The sequence below is a fragment of the Acomys minous genome (assembly GCF_964271855.1).
Source record: "Acomys minous genome assembly, chromosome: 1".
In the NCBI taxonomy this organism is placed as follows: Eukaryota; Metazoa; Chordata; class Mammalia; order Rodentia; family Muridae; genus Acomys; species Acomys minous.
In genome coordinates, this window is record NC_140483.1 from 27,766,560 (window position 1) to 27,786,192 (window position 19,633).

The 19,633-nt window shown below is 44.1% G+C and overlaps 1 protein-coding gene and 1 pseudogene across 3 annotated transcripts in view; one reads left to right on the forward strand and one right to left on the reverse strand.

The window, feature by feature from the left end:
* The window catches only part of ADCY10 (adenylate cyclase 10), an 84,726-nt gene that overhangs the window by 37,529 nt on the left and 27,564 nt on the right, over positions 1 to 19,633 (reverse strand). The window contains exons 7-14 of one of the 2 annotated variants that reach the window (XM_084790017.1): positions 18,924 to 19,020; positions 16,629 to 16,717; positions 13,349 to 13,540; positions 11,690 to 11,808; positions 11,321 to 11,397; positions 9,705 to 9,894; positions 6,789 to 6,844; positions 2,267 to 2,423 (exon numbers count right to left, since the gene is read on the reverse strand). In XM_084790017.1, coding sequence (XP_084646143.1) covers positions 2,267 to 2,423; positions 6,789 to 6,844; positions 9,705 to 9,894; positions 11,321 to 11,397; positions 11,690 to 11,808; positions 13,349 to 13,540; positions 16,629 to 16,717; positions 18,924 to 19,020 — 977 coding nt within the window. The remainder of the gene's footprint in view (positions 1 to 2,266; positions 2,424 to 6,788; positions 6,845 to 9,704; positions 9,895 to 11,320; positions 11,398 to 11,689; positions 11,809 to 13,348; positions 13,541 to 16,628; positions 16,718 to 18,923; positions 19,021 to 19,633) is intronic. The other variant, XM_084790018.1, reaches the window with a different exon arrangement.
* Positions 14,025 to 15,365, forward strand: LOC311600012 (ubiquitin-ribosomal protein eS31 fusion protein-like; annotated as a pseudogene). Its single transcript has one exon. The product of its transcript is annotated as a ubiquitin-ribosomal protein eS31 fusion protein-like (transcript).

The following is a 19,633-nucleotide window of genomic DNA, read 5'->3' on the forward strand; positions in this document are numbered from 1 at the left end:
AGATCCCGCCCTACTTCCCAAGGTTCCTACAGCAGTTGTTCACCATGAAGTAAAGGCACGTGTAAGCTGTTTCACTTAAAATGGTCTAAGAGTTGCTGTCTCATTAAAATTCTCGCAGAAGTACCACCACCACCACCATCACCACCACCACCACCTCCTCCTCCCTCCTCCTCCTCCTCCCCCCCCCCCCCCCCCGCCGCCCCGAACTCCCAGCGCGACCAGGATCCTGCAGACCCTTTCCAGACTCCATTCTTCCCGACTCAGTATGCGGCAGAACCCACCCGTAAACACCTAAACACCGAGGGGCGGAGCGGACCTCAGAACTACACTGGAGGAGACTTCGATTTCTCACACCCAGCTGTAAGGACAGGGATTTACCAAGCTACCTGGAAGCCGGTCTGTATTCCTGCTTCTGGTATCCCAACCCCTCCGTCATCCCTTCTCTGTTAACCTTGCTACCTTCTTCCCAGTTCTGCATCACTGCCCAGGCCAGGGCCCTTAGACTCATAGCTATACCTAGCCTGCCGCAACAGCACGTCACTTCCTGGGCCTGCTGTCAACGACTCTGAAGGCAACTCCTTCAAGAAACCTCAGTGCTATCGTTAGGTACAGATCTGGGGGCTGCAGGTGCAGTTCAGTCAGTGGCAGAGCATTTCCCTGGCATGCGTGAAGCCTGGAGTTTGTCCCCTAGTGCTACCCAAAGCAAACGAAATCCTCAATAAAACAAAAAATGAGGCAAATCTCGCAGCGTTTTCTGGTTGAGTGCTTTCCAGGGGTCCCGAGGCCTATTTTGTGTGTCATACAAACTCATCAAAGGCTCAATCTGTTGTGTCTCACCCCATTCTGCCTAGCTTTTCTTTGCGTTTCGGCTACTCCACATTCCTACCACTGCCCCCACCACATTCTCTTTTCCTCGTCATGTCCTCCTCCTCCTCCTTCTCCTCCTCCTCTAAGCTCCTTGAAAGTCGAGATCATATGACACGTACACTCAGGACATTGACACTTGGTTGGGATTGACTTGCATTCTCCAAAATTCATGTTTTAGTCCCAACTGTCACAGAATTCAACCTTGTCTGGAAAAAGTATAGTCGCAAAGAATCAAATAGGATGAAACCAAATAGGATGAAACTATCATTTGCGCTGCGTGTGGAATCTCAGCTTTCAGGAGGTGCAAGAAAGATCAGGAGTTCAAGGCTAGCCTGGGCTACACAAACCCTGCCTATAAGTAAAGAAATAAGCAAATATGTGTACTCATAAAAACACACACAAGGAGATGCTTTGTGAAGATGAAGGCAGAGATTCAGGCAATATGTTTACAAGGCAAGGAGCACCAAACATTGGCACCAGAAATGAGGTGAAGAAAGAAGAAAAGGACAGTATTTTCTTAGCCCTGTAAGGATACCAAGCCCTATTGACACCTGGATCAGACTTAGCTTTTCTGTTGGTTAACTCACCCAGTTTGTGGTAGTTTGTTACAGTATCCTGGTGACTAATACAACATTTAACAGTTCTTGAAACGTACTGAGAATTTAATAATGGTAAGACTCAATGTTTCTTGCTATAGTTATCCCCTTAGCAGGGTTAAAGACATTTTGAAACTGGCTTTTCCTAGGTCTGACATTAAAAGGTGATAGAAATTGGATAAAAAATAAGAGAGCAAGTATTTCCGCCTTATTTACCCTTTAGGCTAGGTGGGAAAGACGTGAGACACCATTGCCACGATCTTGGGCATCATTGCTGTACAATCAAGTCCCTCAGAGTGCCAGGAGGCTCATCCCAAAGAGAGGCCTTATGGCATTTCTTGTGTGAGGACAAATAGTATGATGTAAGTACACTAGCTCTGCCCTCTAGATTGAAAATCTAGTGGCCCAACATTCTGAGCTCTACTCTCAAAACTAAATGGCTTAAAGCAGTACCCCCTCCCCAAAATCAGGCAGGCAGACAGACAGACAGACTGACTGACTGACTGACTCCAAGTGTGGTTGCCACATCTCTGCTAGATGTTCCAACCTACCTATTCACTGGGGTTAAGCAGGAAGTTTTGAAGTCTCCAGGTTTGCCCTAACATTAAATTGGGATCTCCAGAAACCAGTGCCATTTCTCTTTCTTTTATCATTAATTACTTATTCAGTTACAAGAGTCTTGATCCCCCAACAATTATAGTTAACTAGTTCACATAAGGCAGGTTATACAAGGAAAAGTAAATTTCTTTTAGGGCTGTCCGTATTTTCCAAGGTCACAAGAAACACAGTTTCAAAACACTTACCTATGGTTCTCATACTGGGAGGCCAGGTACTCGATTTCCATAAGTACTTGGCTCTTTCCGTATCCTGGCAATCCTTCATACATTAGAACTCGGCTGCAGTTAGTCATCAAAAAGTCCTTCATGGTAGACATGAAGTAGTCGATCTCACTAACGCGTCCTGTTGTTTATTTTTTATTTTTTTAAAAGAAGCAAACCCATCAACAGAAAATAGATAGTTTAGAAATATATTTTTAAAGGCACACAGTGATACCCCTTCTAAGAATGCCTTTGGGATTTCCATGACATTTTGCATGGAACTTCTTGCCTTTGTGTTCCCTTCCTTCCGTGTAGCTGAGGGCGGCTGGCCTCAAAGTTGCTATGTAGCTAAAGACGACCTTGAACACCTGTACCTCCTGCTTCTGCCTCCCAAGTGCTGGGATTGCAGGTATTCCACCACTACGCTTGGCTTGTTCATGAAATTTTTTTAGAGCTCTATAATGTTTAAAAATTTTTTTTATTAAAAAAATTTTTTTAAAGCTTCAGTTAGCAAGGTGATTTTTTAAATTTTTTAAATAAAAAAGAATCTTTTTTAAAGCTTCAGTCAGCAAGGTGATTTTGAAAATGTTTGGTTCCTACAAGCTGGGAAGAAAAGTTCTTTGGATGTTGCCCTCACTCCACGCCCACCCAGGCCAGGCACGGAGCCCAGAACCTCTGGAATGCTAGCCAAATGCTTTACCACTGAATTAGACCTCTATTCTCAAGGGAAAGTATTTGTAAGCTCATTACAATTCCATCTAATTATACTGCACAAAAATCGAGATTTACATAGATTATACAACCAGGAATTGAACCAAGGCTCTCCAACCTTAAACTAGAGCTTATTTTTCTGTTTTCTTTAACAGACTGATTATACAACTAACACATGCTCACTGTAGAAAATATAGAAAATGTAGGAAGAAGAAGAACAATATAAAAACTGTCCTGGTTGACAACCCTATCACTTCCCTCCCCAGCCCCCACTTCCCCCCCACCCCCCCTGCCACCCCCCTGCCCTTGGGTGCTTTAAATTGTATGCAGTAGGAGGCCCAGGCTGAAATCTGATACAGCCTCTGAAACCTGGGTAAACCCAAAGGAGCTGGAAGAACTGAACTTTCATAGCAAACACGCAACTTCAGTGAAAACAATTGTGGGCTCATTTGGGTCATTTCTTTGCTGGACAGATGAGGTGTGGAGCGGCCACGTGTTCAGGTGTTACCTAATGCCTTTGCTGAAACAGGATCATGAACACAGAAGTGTTCTAGAAAACTGGGTATATGTGTTGCCTGGCAATGTAAGGTTCTCGATACGGTTTAAGAGAGGTCACCCTCTTGAGTGAAAATGCACCACCCCAACTTCCGTGTTGTGAGGTGACTTCTGAGAGCTTGAGGCTCACTAAGAAGATGGGCGTCAAAGGGCACGTGGTAAAATCCTCCAGCTTTTCTCTTCTGGTCACGTGGAACACAGACTGTCTTTCACTGGCTTCCAAAATGAGCTTTAGGTCACCTTATCTTTAAAAATGCATCCTGTTTCTATCCAGACAAAGTCCTAGCTGGACGAGTTCGTGCATGCCTATGATTCCAGCACTTTGGAGGGGGAGGCAAGAGAATTAGGAGCTAAAGAATAGCCTTGGCTACATAGCAAGTTCAAGGTCAGCCTGGGCAACATGACACCCCATCTTTAAAAAAAAAAAAAAAATAACAAGTGGTGAACAAAATCCTACTAAAATGACTGTTGTATGCCTTTTTTTTTTTTACCCTAGTATTTTTTCCCTGGTAATTTTGTTTCCCTCTCTCAGAATGTTTTTAGGCAAGAATTCTTATCAAAGATGCACTTCCCACACTGCTGGTCCCCTACAATTTGTTTGTTTGTTTGTTTTAGGTTTTTGGTTTTCGAGGCAGGGTTTCTTTTTGTGGCCTTGGCTGTCCTGGACTAGCTTTGTAGACCAGGCTGGCCTACAATCTCCTACAATTTATCTTTGGATGTAGCTTTAAGTAAAAGTGTGTGAACCTGATTTCTACCTAGTAATGTGTGTAGAATACAGCCTAAAGAGATTGGATCATGGGCTGGAGAGATGGCTCAGAGGTTAAGAGCCCTGGATGTTCTTCTAAAGGTCCTGAGTTCAATTCCCAGCAACCACATGGTAGCTCACAACCATCTATAATGAGATCTGGTGCCTTCTTTTGGTGTTTAGGCAGAATACTGTATAAACAATAAATAAATCTTGAGAGAGAGAGAGGGGTGGGGGAGGGAGGGAGATTGGATCATTAACTGAATCAAACTGAGAAATGTCTGCAAATCTTCCAGTCCATTCTAAGAGGATGATGGGTCAAAGAAGAGGGTGGCTGGGGCTCCATCTACTTTTAGTCACTACAAGCACTTCTTGGAATGGGAAACAGGCTTTGGGGGAGGGTGAGAGTGGGTACCCTCCCTCCTCTCTAGCTTTATGAGTGTGGGTGTCTTGGCTTACTGCTGTAATTGCTGCATGCCTGAGAGTGGGCTATTTCTGTTGGCCCGAGTGCTTTGTTGTACAGCTTGGAAATGACTGGCTTCCTTCAGGCTTTGCCTAACATTCCTCCAAAGCAGTGGTTCTCAACCTTCCTACCACTGTGGCCCTTTAATACAGTTATTTATGCTGGGCTGAGCCCCAAGTATAAAATGACTTTCATTGCTACTTCATAACTGTGATTTTTTCCCCTATTATGAATAATACAAATATTTTTAGAGACAGAGGGTTGTCAAGGGGGTTGAGACCTACAAGTTGAGAGCCACTGCTCCAAAGACAGGACAGAGCCTCAAGGGCTCCGACACAGTTGTGACTAGGTTTTAAGTTTGGATAAGTCTTTCAGGGATATTAAATCTAACAGATGGGAACAGCAAGGGCTACTCCAAATAACTGTCTTCAGGCTTTATATCCAGGCTGCACTGGGTCTCTTCTTTCTCAAGTACATAGCTGCCTCATTTAGATCTGCTTCCTTCTCTTTGAGAGGGTCCCTGACCCCAAGAATCCCTATTGCATCACTTCTAGATTGTAGAAGAAGCATACAGTTGTGGGCAGCAGAGGGTTGAACCCTGTGCATGCTAAGCCCACTGAACTGCACTCCTAAGCCCTTCTATACTTAAATATGAAAGGTAAAGTGGAATTACTGGAAGAAAAGCTAATAAATACTTTCAAAACATATGGATGAGGAAACACCTCTTACATAGCGCACAGAGAAACACAGGTATAAAACAAAAGATGGTTAAATTGAATTACATTGCAGTTAAGAATTCTGTACATTAAATTAAAAAAAAAAAGCACTTGCTTTGGCAAAGCAAACAGTTGAAAATAGAATGAGACAGAGATAATTAGCAAGGCCTCTGTACACAGGTGATGCACAAATTTGTGAAGGGTTCCACATTTAAAGAGAAAGAGAAACCTAGTATGGTGGTTTGGAATAGGCTTGGAATACCGTTGCTCCAGAGGTAGAGACAAGAGGGTCACCAGTTCAAAGTTGTCCTGAGGCAGATAGCCAACTCAAAGACATCTGGGTTGTGTGGACTTTGTCTCAACAACGGTCGTCAGTACAACAAAAATACAAGCCAGATCCTGTCTCAAAATAGAAAAAAAAAACCCTAGCCCAAATGAAAAATAGAAGAGAGATTTGTATAATCATTTTATTTAAAAAGACGGATAAATAACCAAAAAGGAACTCAGCCACATCAGGGCCAGAATCTGTAAGTCATGAAGACTGACAGCAGTGGCCATTGGCAAAGGTGAAGGATCATGGCATCCTCTGTTCTGACAATATCACTCATATATACATATATGCACACATGTGTATGCATGTACATATATGTTAGGCAAAAGTGCATGTGTATTTATCTTCTTGTTTGTGGTGGCGGTAGTTGTGGTTTGAGATGGTGTCATACACTATGGCAATCTTCTTGCCCCAGCCTCCTGAGAGCTGGGATCAGGAATCGCACTTTATGTGGTTTCTGGGGATTTGAACTCAGGTCCTCAGGCTTACATGCCAGACACTTTAACCACCTGACCTTATTTTTCTATTTCTTGATCTGGGTGATAAGTATATATCTTCATTTTGTCATAACTCATTAGGATGTGTGCTTCTCATTGGTACCCTTTTCTTTCTTTCTTTCTTTCTTTCTTTAGAATTTTATTTAATTTTAATTTATGTGCATTGGTGTGTCTTTCTTTCTTTTTGTTTTGTTTTTTGAGACAAGGTTAGCCTTGGCTATCCTGGACTCACTTTGTAGACCAGGCTGGCCTCGAACTCACAGCGATCTACCTGCCTCTGCCCACCCAAGTGCTGGGATTAAAGGCGTGCGCCACCACGCCCGGCTAGGTGCCCTTTTCTATATGTCTTGTTAGAGAGTTCGATAAACAAGTTCTAAGAATTGAGAGCTTGTGCAACAAGCATGAGGTCCTGAATTAGTCTCTAGTTGCCCCCCTTAAAAAAAAAAAACAAAAAGGGAGAAAGTTTTCAAATCAAGGCTCACTACCTACCCAGCAAAGGATAACCCTCATATCTGTTGCAGATGAGATATGCCATACCAAACATGCTGAAGAGAGAAAAAGAGAAAAGATGTTAGAGTCAAAACAGAAATGCTGAGAGCAAAAGTGACTGGCGCTATCTTTTTCTCTCTCCATCTCTATCGCGTCTCTATTCCCCGGCTGCATATACCAAGAGAAGGAAGGATAAGGTCTACTTGTAAGAGAGTCCAAACAGCTTCTGTGCCAGCTGTCACTGTAGTAGCTGTCACACTGTACAGTTGCTGACTCTTGGCCCTGAACTCTAGACAGGAGCCCTTTGGGGGAAATAGAGCCCTACTATCTTGGATGTGCTGCAGGGCCTCCCATCCTGGAGAGATTCTACAAACTGCTCGAGAACAGCTCCATTTGAGGAACACTCACTATGATAAGTGCTTACTTCTTCTTCTTTTTTTTTTTTTTAAACGAGCATCTTTAATCCTGACAAAAAAGTTACTAAGAAATATGACTCCTGTGTTTGGGCTGTAGCCCAGTGGGAGAACAGTTGCACAACCAAAATTAACCCACAAAACTCAACCAACCCGCCAACCAAAACAAACAAACAAACAAAAACTTCAGGGAGAAAAGTATCACTCTAATGTCCATTTTACAAATGAGTAAACTGAAGTGTGGAAACGTGTCCAGCATCCCACATAGCTAACGGTGACAGTGCCTAATACAGGCGGGGTAAATATTAGTGTTAATTTTATTTGGGATCATTCCCTTCTCTGTTCTGCCATGCTTCTTTGCCATATTCTCCCATGCTCATCAAACTGTGAACATTTCAGAGCAGAAACCAAGCTCTATTTATAGCAGAACCTGTGTCTCTATCCTTTCTTCCCCCCTGAAGAGACGGCATAGAAAAATCCTGAAGACCTCAGGCTTTGTAGCCTGTGTGGTAGTTGGCTGTACCCCTACCTCCACCTGCAATCCTTTGTTGTCTAGTTGGGCATGCCTTCCCGCTCTGGCATTAACTTTCTGAATGCTCTGATGAATCAAACGTCAGCAAATATGAGACAGGGGCTTGAGAACCACTTGCATGTGAGCCAGCTGTCTCTTTTCTTCACCTATTGCTGTGACAACATGCCTGGTGGAGGATGAGACACATGGAACCAAGCTGATCTGCTTCTGCAAGCCCAGCTGCCCTAACTGTCTCAGCTGATGGCATCATGGATCAGCCAAGAGCCCCAGGCATGTGAGGAGGCAGTGTGAGATCAGCTCAAATGAGCCAGTATGAATAGTGTCCCATACTTTTCTGCAAAAGAAAAACTCTGTTAATTATGTTGGAGGTGTAGCTCAGGCTAGCATGAACAAGGCTAGAGATTTGAGTCCTAGTACTACCAAAAAAAAAAAAAGTTTGTTGTTTTGTGCCATTGAGATATGAAGTTCTGTTACTGTGGCAGTTTGAATCCTGGCTCCCTAGCTTTACTAGAGAAAGAGAGATGACTCTTGGTAAGTTATTTGATAGCATCTAAATTTATAAAAAAAATTTATAAAATGAAAATAATAAATGTTTCTACCTCATACAGTCAATCATAAGAATAAATAGTATATTTTGAGATAGAATGCATATTTAATAAATGTTCACTACAAATTATTATTACTGTTCACTCAGTCAATCGCTATTTAACGATGGCCTGTGTGTGCTAAGCAGGGTGCTGAGCCCCAGGAACACAAAGTGAATAGAAAGTTCTGAATGGACTGCAGCCTTCATTGACTGATTCTTTGAGGTCTAGAGTCTAGTTTGTTCCTGAAGTAACAGTTTTCTATTTTCCATGTTGTTCGTTCATGCACCATTCATTTGTTCATCTTTGTTGGAGGCCTGCTGCATGCCAAAACACTGGGGGCATAAGAGTAAATAAAAGATAATCAGTATCTAGCATCACTGTGCTCACAGTGTGGAGAGTGAAAAGTGTAGCGAGCCAGTAATTGTGATATAAGAGCCAGGAGTGGAATTTGGAGGTAGAGCATCTGCTTAGCGTGAGTGAGGCCCTGGGGTCCATCTCTAGAGCCAATAAAAGAGTCTGGGAGAAGACAGTCTGCTGGGAGCATGTGCTGTGGAGTTACACAAGGTGAAAAGGCTCCCGTGTCTGGTGGAGGATGGGGAACGCCAGGACCACTCTTACAGAGAGGTCAATTCCTAAGCTATCCTTTAAAGATGGGTTGGGCAAAGACAAGCCAGGAGACACTCCCAGCGAGGGGGGTGTGCATGAAGGGATGAAGTTGGAAAAGCTCCCTTGTATGTCATTGCAAGGAATTGGAATGTTAATATAAAGTGACTAGCAGCTATTGAACACTTTTTGTGTGTGTGTGACGGTTTCTTTGTGCAGCCCTGGTTATCCCGGAACTCACTTTGTAGACCAGACTGTCCTGGAACTCAGAAATCCACCTGCCTCTGCTTCCCTTGTGCTGGCATTAAAGGTGTGTGCCACCACCACCTGGCTGAACAATTTTAAATCCAAAGGGATATATCCACACTTCTAAGCTAGGCTTTAGCAAAGACCCAGGAACAATATCTTATCCTCTTTTAGCCCTCTTGATGCTGGGCCTAACAGTTAACATAATGAGCAGGGACAGAATGGTGCCCAGGTCCATTTGGTGAGTACTGAAATCAGGGACTCTCTCCTCTGCTTGCACAGATGCTAAAGAATTGACCTAAGGCTCTGAGGCCTCCTTGAGGAAGGAACTCTCCCATCTTGCTGTAATATCAGTAGAATGGAGAAAGATGAAAGCCATCTGAAGTCTGGATCGTGGAGGACCCAGGTGTCTGGGAAGATACAGATTTCAGCTTCATGAAATGGTGTTGAATCTCAAACTGGGGACCAGTTAGTTATTTGCTATCAAAATCTCCCCCCTTACTAAAGATAAAAACAACCCAATGCCCGCACTCACACTTTCTCATTGAGGCCCAAACACTGGTACACTGGTCCAGAGTCTGCAACTCCTTTCATAACTTTCTTTGGAAGCTCTTTAAAAAAGTAGGCCGGTAGGTTGCTGCCATCGTAGGTGACAGAGTCGCAGGTCACGATGCCTGGGTAATACATCATCATCCGGGCAGCGATATTGACCTTCTGACCAATGACTACCGCAGGAAGGAGAAAGTGCAAGAGGAAAAAAACAAACCCCAAAGCTGTTAAACTCCATGTAACCTGAGGAGACTCCCCAAATGGCCTTTCCCCTTAATTTCTTCTGCCTGTCATGAATGGCACATGAGGTTAGGCTTCAGCTGGCCAGTGCCTGTTTCAAACAATCTTCAACAGTTAACTCAGCTAGTAACAAACTTTCTCTCTCACCCAGGAGACCAAGAGGATGGTCTGTTTACGGATAGAAAGATCTTAACTGTAGAGAGGTGTTGGTGAGGGGGGTGGCCTGAGGACTCTTGGATAAGATGTAGCGGACAAGCACTGTGCTGATCTAAAGGAACTGACCCTCAGTATGGTGTATGCCTAGTGAATGAAACCTCACTTGGTGTGTGTGTGTGTGTGTGTGTGTGTGTGTGTGTGTGTGTGTGTGTGTGTGCACGTGTGTGCATGTGTCTTGTTTGGTTTGTTTGTTGTGGTAGTTTTTTTCTTTTTTTAAGCAGAGCCTTTCTGTGGTCTGGATTGGTCTCAAAGGTAGGAGTGCCGAGCCCTGCAGGCAACCATCTCAGTATAGGAATCTAGTACAACCATTTCCTGAGAGGCCGGTGAACACACACCAGTTTGGCCCGTTCTGCCTGGCTTCCTGTCTCTTGCCCCTCGCCCCTTGTTCCTCCTTTCTATACTCCTGTATTTATCATCACCACTTTGAAGAGAGGGTAAGATTCCAGCTCTGCTGTTCCTTCTGATGTGGCTACACTGCTTCACGATCCCTCCCTTTTTTGACAATTAAATCATTTCAGCAAGTAAGCAGATCCGGCTCTTGGGGCTTCTGGAGCCAGGTATGCTGGCCTAGGATTCTGAAAATATCTCCAATGGCTTTATAAGTTAAAAAAATTTTTTTTGAGAGGCAGAGGCAGGAAAAGCTCTGAGTTTGAGGCCACCCTGGTATATAGAGTGCGTTTCAGGACAGCCAGGGCTATACAGAGAAACCCTGTCTCCAAAAAACAAAACAACAAAATTTTTAAATTTTATTTTATTATTTTATATGTATGAGTGTTTTGCCTGCATGTATGTACAGTGCCCTCAGAGGTCAGAAGAGGGCCTCAGATTAACTGGGATTGGAGTTACATATAGTTGTGATCCACCATGTGGGTGCTGGGAAAGCAACCTCATACTTTTTATACTGCTCACCCATGGCACCAGAAACACACACACACACACACACACACACACACACACACACACAGACACACACACACACACACACAGACACACACACACACACACACACACACACTCGTGCTTTGTTCCACCTGAAAAGACTATAAACTCTCTAAGGGTTGATCCCATATCACACCGTCTTTTTTCGGTCCCTCTCACAAAGCTATGTCTGTTGAAAGGAGAGGTTGGTAGGCTGGTGCTACACACCTGTATACTCGTGTCTCACAGTGTGTCCTACGATCCCGCAGAAGACAATCCCACTGGCAACACCGATGGAGACAGTACTGACGCCATAGGGAGAGAGATAACGATGATGAGTGTTTACAAAAAAGACGAGGAGCGAAGAAAACATGCTAAAGATGGGGAAGTAGGCGAGGAAGGTGAGGAGAGGCTGTTTCAAATAAATAATTCTGTTTTCTACACCCAGGTTGGGACAGTTATACACAGCTGAGAGATGTGAAACAAAGAAAATTTGAGGCAATGAACCAAGTTATCCATTCTTTCTCTTCTTTCTAGCTTCATGTACCCCACCCTCTCTGTTCCTTTAAGATAGCCCAGGAACTACTAGACTCTCACCGGATCTTGTGGACCCGAGAGCAGAAGTCAAATATGTCCACAGCACTCTCCAAGGCGTGAGTGATCTCGTCAGGCGCCTTTTCCCCAGGGAAACCGAAGACACAGAGGAAGGAGCACCCCTGTGAGAGTCGGCAAACACAGCGTCACTTTGTGCCAGCCGGCAGGCCTAACCAAGAGAGGCCACAGCAATGTTCCCTGCGGAACCGGGCTTCATCCTATGTCTGCCACATCTGTCTTATGCTTGGTAAACATAGTCACCATCAGCGTCGCAGCTCCCATGTTTGTGAAAAGACTCCTGTTGAGCTGCTGCTGCTGCTGCTGCTGCTGCGTGCGTGCGTGCGTGCGTGCGTGCGTGCGTGCGTGCGTGCGTGCGTGCGTGCGTGCGTGCGTGCGTGTACGTACTCATGTCTGCTCTTTCCTGTGGACAAAGCCTTGGGCTTTGAGGCCGAACATTTAAGTCTAAGAGGCACAACAGAGAGGAGGAAGTGGCGCCATCTCAGAAACAGAACCTGTCAAAATGGCTTAGAGCAAGCTCGCCTTTCGTTCCAGCAGCAGAGGCAGGCAGGCAGGTCTCTGTGAGTTAGCCTGGCCTGCATAGCAAGTTTCAGGACAGCCTGGGACACAGTGAGGCCCTGTCTTTTAAAAGCCACAAGGTGCATGAATGTCTGCATACATTGCGTGCTCGTGTGTGTGTGTGTGTGTGTGTGTGTGTGTGTGTGTGTATGTGTGCTCACACACATGCGTACACACTGGCATTTCTATGTGCATGTGTTTGTCTAGAGAGCTGACTCAGCTCTTACAGAGGACCTAGGTTCAGTTCTCAGTACCATGTAGTGGCTCTTACTCATCGGTAACTCCAATTCCAAGGGCCACGATGCCCCTCTTCTAACCCCTCTGCACTCCAAGCATGCATCTGATGCACAGACACACATGCAGGACAAGTGCTTGTATACATGAAATTAAAATTAATTTTAAAAAATTTAAAATATGGCTCAGTGAGTAAAGGCAGACCTACATGGTAGAGGAAAAGAAGTGAGTCCTGAAAATTGTCCTCTGGCCTCTCTACATGTATGCCTTGGCACATGTGTACCCATGCACATATACACAGAAAAATAAAATTATTTTTAAAAAAAAGTTTAAGTGTAATCATAGGCAGGCATCGTGGCACACACTTTTACTCCTAGCACTTGGGAGGCAGAAGCAAGCAGATCTCTGATCAAGGCTAATCTGGTCTACAGAGTGAGTTCCAAAACAGTCAAAGTTGCATGGTGAGACCCTGTGTCAAACAACAAAGAGTAATGACAGGCTTGTTTTGTTTTGTTTTGTTTTGTTTCAAGACAGGGTCTCTCTATGTAGCCTTGGCTATTCTGGACTCACTTTGTAGACCAAGCTGGCCTCAAACTCACAGCGATCCACCTGCCTCTGCCTCCCGGAGTGCTGGGATTAAAGGCGTGCACCACCACGCCCGGCTGACAAGGCTTGTTAATCTAGGTAAAATGTTGAGGAGAGCACCTGTCATGTTGGCCATGTATAAGCTGTTACAAAGTCTGGTACCCTACATTAAATATCCCATTGTCTATTCTCTCTACCTTGCCAATGTCCTTGGCTATAAGTGCTACCCTTGCACTACAGGTTTCCCATTGTGTAGTTCATACTTACCTTATCAAACATGAAGACCTTATTGATCTGGCCTCGGAAGACTTTCAAGACAGAAGTGATGTGCACACAGGCAGCCTGGATGGCCGAGCCTATGACTTCTGCTTTGTCTTGCTCTTTAAACATCAAGTTCACAAACACAATCGTCACAGGGCGAAGCTCAGATAAATAGCCTCGAAGCTGTTTGTCGTCAATCTGCAAAGCAGAGGGCAGCCTTCTGTAGTGTGTGCCCTAGGCAGGAGAACCTTTTGACACTGCCCTACCCTATACCCAATGTCACTCCTGGGAAGAAAGCCTCTTGAGACTCGGCGGCAACTGGAGCTATGGCACAACCGGCCGCGGGAATACATAAGCCTCTGTCTTCCTTAAGTTGCTTTGGTCATGATGTGTTATCAATGCAATAAAAAGTACCTAAGACCCATACCCAAATCTACACCGAAGAATGGGTTAAGCTTTTTCTCCCCCTAAAATGTATCAACTCAGATGTATCCTAGTCAGTTGTACTCCAGTTGTGTCAGAGGTCAGGGCTGGGGTGTGGCTCAGCCCACACTGGATCTCACCAACACTAGTTGGCGTGTGCAACAAGGCAAACTGTGCCTTCTAAGTGAACCTTTAGAGAGAGTTCATTTACTACCTGTGCCTACCCACTGCTGCACATGCAGTCGATTAAAACCAGAGGCGGACTTTCAGATCCACCAGCTGCCGTGGAGCCACTGCCAAGATGCAGATTGGTGTGAAGACCCTTAGGGGGACGATCATCACGCTCGAGGTTGACTCCTTGGATACTATAGAAAATGTAAAGGCCAGGATCCAGGATGAGGAAGGAATTTCTCCTGACCAGCAGAGGCTGATCTTCGCTGGTAAGCAGCTGGAAGATGACTGCATTTTGACTACAACATTCAAAAGGAGTCCACCCTTCACCTTGTGTTGGGACTTCATGGTGGTGCTAAGAAAAGGAAGAGGTCTTACACCACTCCCAAGAAGAATAAGCATAAGAGGAAGGAGGTGAAGTTGGCTCAGCTGACATACTATAAGGTGGGTGAAGATGGCAAAATCAGTTGACTTTGTTGAGAGTGTCCTTCTGATGAATGTGGTGCTGGAGTTTTCATGGCTAGCCACTTGGACAGACATTACCGTGGCAAGCGTTGTCTGGCTTACTGCTTCAACAAACCGGAAGACAAGTAGTTGTGTATGTGTTAATAAAAAGAAGGAACTGATGTTTAAAAAAAAAAAATCAGAGGCATCATGAGAAGAGACTTGTATAGTAACGGTGATATGTAACTTAGTACGTCAGTCAAGTTAGAGAGCTACCCATATCACACCCCTTAGCAATCAAACTCCTCTATCTTTTGAACTCCATAAGAGGAAGGCCCAAGGGGCTGGAGAGATGGCTCAGTGGTTAAGAGCACTGCCTGCTCTTCCAAAGGTCCAGAGTTCAATTCCCAGCAACCACATGGTGGTTCACAACCACCTATAATGTGATCTGATGCCCTCTTCTGGCCTACAGGTGTACATGCAGGCAGAACACTATATTCATAATAAATAAATAAATAAATCTTAAAAAAAAAAAAAAAAAAGAGGAAGGCTCAAACAATAGCCAGAGCACCTTTATGAGTGTGGTCCGCTGTTGTCATGCAGCATATTCTTTCTGGCCTACACTATTTCTTTACTCTGAAAATGGCTTCCCTGCTGCTTTGCAAATCTATGTGTACTTGTTTCCATGGTTTGTGAAGATGCCCAGAACCCAGGGACACCTGGCCAAACCCTGAGCACTGGTAACACGTTTCTTCTTGCTGCACAGCATGCTTATGAATAATGCCTCCTTCAGTTGCAACCCCTCTTCTCCTCTTCCATCTTTCCCTCCTCTTCCTCCTCTCTCTCCTCTTCCTCCCCCATTCATTTCTTTTCTCATTCATTGTGATTTTATAATGCTAGAGATGGGACCCAGAGCCTTACACAGGGTAGGCAAACGCTCTACCACTGACTGAGCCACACGCTTCCTCTAATTCTCCTCTCTCTCTTTCTTCTCTCTCCTCTCTCCTCTCTCTTTTTTATTTCTCCCTCCTTTCCCTCCCTCCCTTCCTCCATCTCCTCCTTCATTCTTTCTTTTCTTTTTCTCCCTCTCTCTTTCTTTCTTTTTATGTTTTTTTTGTTGTTGTTGTTTTCTTGTTTTTTTGTTTTTTGTTTTTTGTTTTTTTTTTACAAGATAGGGTTTCTCAGTGTAGCCCTGGCTGTCCTGGAACTTGTTCTATAAACCAGGATGGCCTCAAACTCAGAGCTCTGCCTGCCTCTGCCTCCTGAGTACTGGGACTAAAGGCATGAGCCACTACCTGCCTGGCTCACCTCCCTTTATTTTTTTTTTTTTTATTTTTATTTTTTTTTTATTTTTTTATTTTTTTTTGGTTTTTCGAGACAGGGTTTCTCTCTGTGTAGCCTTGGCTGTCCTGGACTCACTTTGTAGACCAGGCTGGCCTCAAACTCACAGCAATCCGCCTGCCTCTGCCTCCCGAGTGCTGGGATTAAAGGCGTGCGCCACCACGCCCGGCTACCTCCCTTTATTTTTAATATCCTGATTTGGATAATAATTTTTGAAGTCACCTATACATAGAGAGTATGAAATGAAATTCCTAGAACAGAAAAGCCATGGTGCAAGAATCTGCAGGGCTGTTTAACTGATTGGTAGAACTTCGTGCTTGGAGAGTTGAACCTGCTACAGACCCAGGTCTTGTGCTATCTGTGGACCCCTAAGGAGTCTCCAGTGCCTCCTTCTTGAGTCCTGCCGGACACCTAGTTATTGGTTATTAGAGGTGAGACCCTTGGAACCTGTTAATGTAACAGACCCCAAAGTTCCTAGCACTCTCCATACTAAGAACAATATCAGAAAACATGAGATCCATGGCACAGATCTCCCCCTTTTGTTATCACCCACCTATCTGATATTCCCACAGATATACTTGAAAAATACCTTGAGTTTGACTGTCTCTTGTCCTATGCCTGTGAAAGACTTTCCATGTAGGAACGTGTTATTTGGGGCAACCCAAATCTGTGTCCCAAGACTGTTGTCTCTTCTCTTTGAGCCAAATATATATATATATATATATATATATATATATATATATATATATATATATATATATATATACACACACACACACACATATGTATATATACATATATATGTATGTATATATATAAACTTTATATATATATATATAAACTAGAAACATTTATTAGCTTCTCACCTGCCACCTCAAAAACCAAGCACATTGGATTGTGAAAATACCTGCTTCAAAATGATTTCCATCACGTACTTTTGAAGGGACAACTCAAGTTCAGGATCAGACTCCAGCATGCAGGCAAGCCTTAGGAAGTCTGAGGGGGCAGAAGGAAAGGGCAGGCTCAGGGATGCTAGCGATTAGGGTCTTCTTGTCCCCATCCCCTGAGGCAGTGTTCCTTGGGGTTTCCCCGGAGAGACCCGGGACGAAAGGGCCCAAGGGAAATCCTCAGAAGGCTTCTTACAGGTCGTGGGCTTTTCTAAATTCAGTTGCATGTGGCTCAGTGCCAGAGTTGAATTAAAATGCTCTGTTAAGTTGGGGAGATTCTTACTCGAGGATTTGATCTTGAGTTTTGCACTGCAGGCGTCTTAGGTAACTCATAGTCATAGGGAAGCTTGACGTGAATTGAGTGGTTTGGGAAGAACCGAATAGAAAAGACTAGAATGGTCAAGGACAGCACTCTGAGAGAGGTCCCCAACATTTAAGGAAGGGGATGGGAACTAGCAAAGGCCACTGAAGATGGGTGGTTTGGGCAATTAAAGGCAAAACTAAAGCAAATACTGTTAGAGCCCCACAAAAAGAAACGGTATAATATTCATGAGATTGTTAATCCAAGTCAACTGTGGTGCTTGTGCCTGTAGCCCTAGCAGCAGGGGAGCTGAGGCATGAAGACTGCTTGGGCCTCAGCCAGAAAGGTCAAGGTCAACCTGGGCAACATATCAAGAAACTATCTCAAAACCAAATCAAACCAAGAGTAAACAACAACAACCAAAGCCATACTGGGGTGAGGGGGTGGGGAGGGGAGGGGCAGACCACTTCCCATTTTCCACAACAGTAATTCTAAGTACCTAGGCATCTTCCTGACTTGGCCACCACAATTTGCACTTATCATCTTTCAAACACCAGTGAGACAAAATACAGAGCATCCCGGACTCCTACATTTGCCCAAACTTCTTATAAGTTTCTATATATCTATCTATGTTATATGTTTACTGGCCTTGCATCCCTCATTTACACACTCACTAATAGGCGTGCATTGCATGTGCCTTGGAATATGTCTTGGTAATTGAAAGTGGAGGTAGGAATCAGTAGTTCAAGATCACTCTTCGATACATAGAGGGTTTGCGGCCAGAAGAGAGTGTCTCAGAAAACAAAACAATAAGGAAACCTAAGAATATTTTGATGTGGCATGTAGCTCAGTGGTAAAGCATTTGCTTAGCATACACAAAGCCCTAGAGTTGAACTTTTACATGTCGGGGTGGGGAAATTAATCCCAAATCAACCACCTAGGCCAGGTTGGGGTTGACTGCCTAGCAGAATATGAGGCCCTGAGTTTAAACAAAACACTATAAAACTAAGTAAACTAAAATTTCCAAACAACAATAGAATCCAAAGCCACCACCTAGGGTCAACCACCTAGGATGAAGCCTAGGAAGAGATCACTAGACTCTAGTTAACAGTGTAGCTAGTAGGTTTGACACTTTCTCAGATAGGAGAAGAAGGTAAATATTGGATGTCAGAGAAATAAGACAAGTTTAGCACAAGAAACTGAGGCAGGAGGATTCCTTTAAAGATAGTTTGAGAATAGCCTAGGTAACTATAAAAGAACTATTTCTTAAAAATTAAGAATGGCCTGGTGTGGTGGCACACGCCTTTAATCCCAGTACTTGGGAGGCAGAGGCAGGTGGATCTCTGTGAGTTCAATGACAGCCTGGTCTGCAAAAGTGAGTCCAGGACAGCTAAGGCAACACACACACACACACACACAAACATCCTGTCTTGAGAAACAAAACAAAACAAAAAATTAAAAATGGAGCTGGACCTGTGAGTCAAATATCTGAGAGGCAGAGCCAGAAGAATCAAGAGTTTAAGGCCATTTTAGGGTATATAAAAAGAGCCCCAAATAAAATAAAAAAATAAACTTAAAATTAAAGCCTATAGAATAGGTAAACACACACCCCAAAGCATATGCAATGCATATTTGTTAGTAAATAAAATGAGGATATACAAGGACACATAAACACATGACACAAACAGATACAAAGACACTTATGAGACATTTGAGGGTAAATGGGAGCTAAAGATGCTTTGTATTTTGTCTCCTTAGTGTTCCGAAGACAATGGATGGGAATCAGTGGCCAGGAGAGGAAGGTGGGTATGCACTTAGCGTTGCTCTTCTGGAGAACGGGAAGTCTGTTTTCTTCGTGGCAGGGCCCTGTTAAGGAGTGCATCCACTCGTCACAGAGCCACTGACATTGTCATAGGTCCCTACTGACCACTGCAAAGGCAAAGGGTCTACTTACTTTTGTGGTCACCAGAGGGATAATAATCCATGAAAGACATACACTTTGTGAAAAACTCGTCGAAGTTAAAAGTTGGGGGTGGTTTTAGGAAGCTAACCTGGATAAAACAAACAGTGAAGTTTGTTATTCTGAGGGCTGTGTGGCCTCGGGAAGATCGTTTCACAGCAGAACAGTCTAGCACAGGACACGGAGTGGTGGGCACATTCAAAGCTGGCCCTTAGAGTTTCAACCATCCTTGTGTCTTGGCCTCTCAAGTGCTAGAATTATAGGTATGAGCTGCTAAGCCCCATTCTTATTGCTATTATTCTTATTCTTATTACTGTTAGTAATGGTGGTAGTATCTTTCAGTAGAGGGGATTTTTTTTTTTTGATGCAGTATCTCACTATGAAGTCCTGGATTACCTAGGATTCAGTATGCAGAGCAGGCTGGCCTGGAACTCACAAAGATCCATTTGTCTGCACTTGCTGAGTGCTAGGATCAAAGGCCCAGGGCCTTGTTTTCTACCACCGAGCTATATCTGCAGCACTGTTCACTTGTTTGTCTGTTGCTGTTCGAGATAGGGTCTTGCTAAGTTAGCCTCAAATCTGTAAGGCTAGGCTCCCAAGTGCTGAGACTGTAGGTGTATGTCACCATGTCTGGCCACTAGTTTGTATACTGTAATTTTGAACAGGTTATAGTGCAGTAGTGCAGGCTTGTAACCCCAGCTACT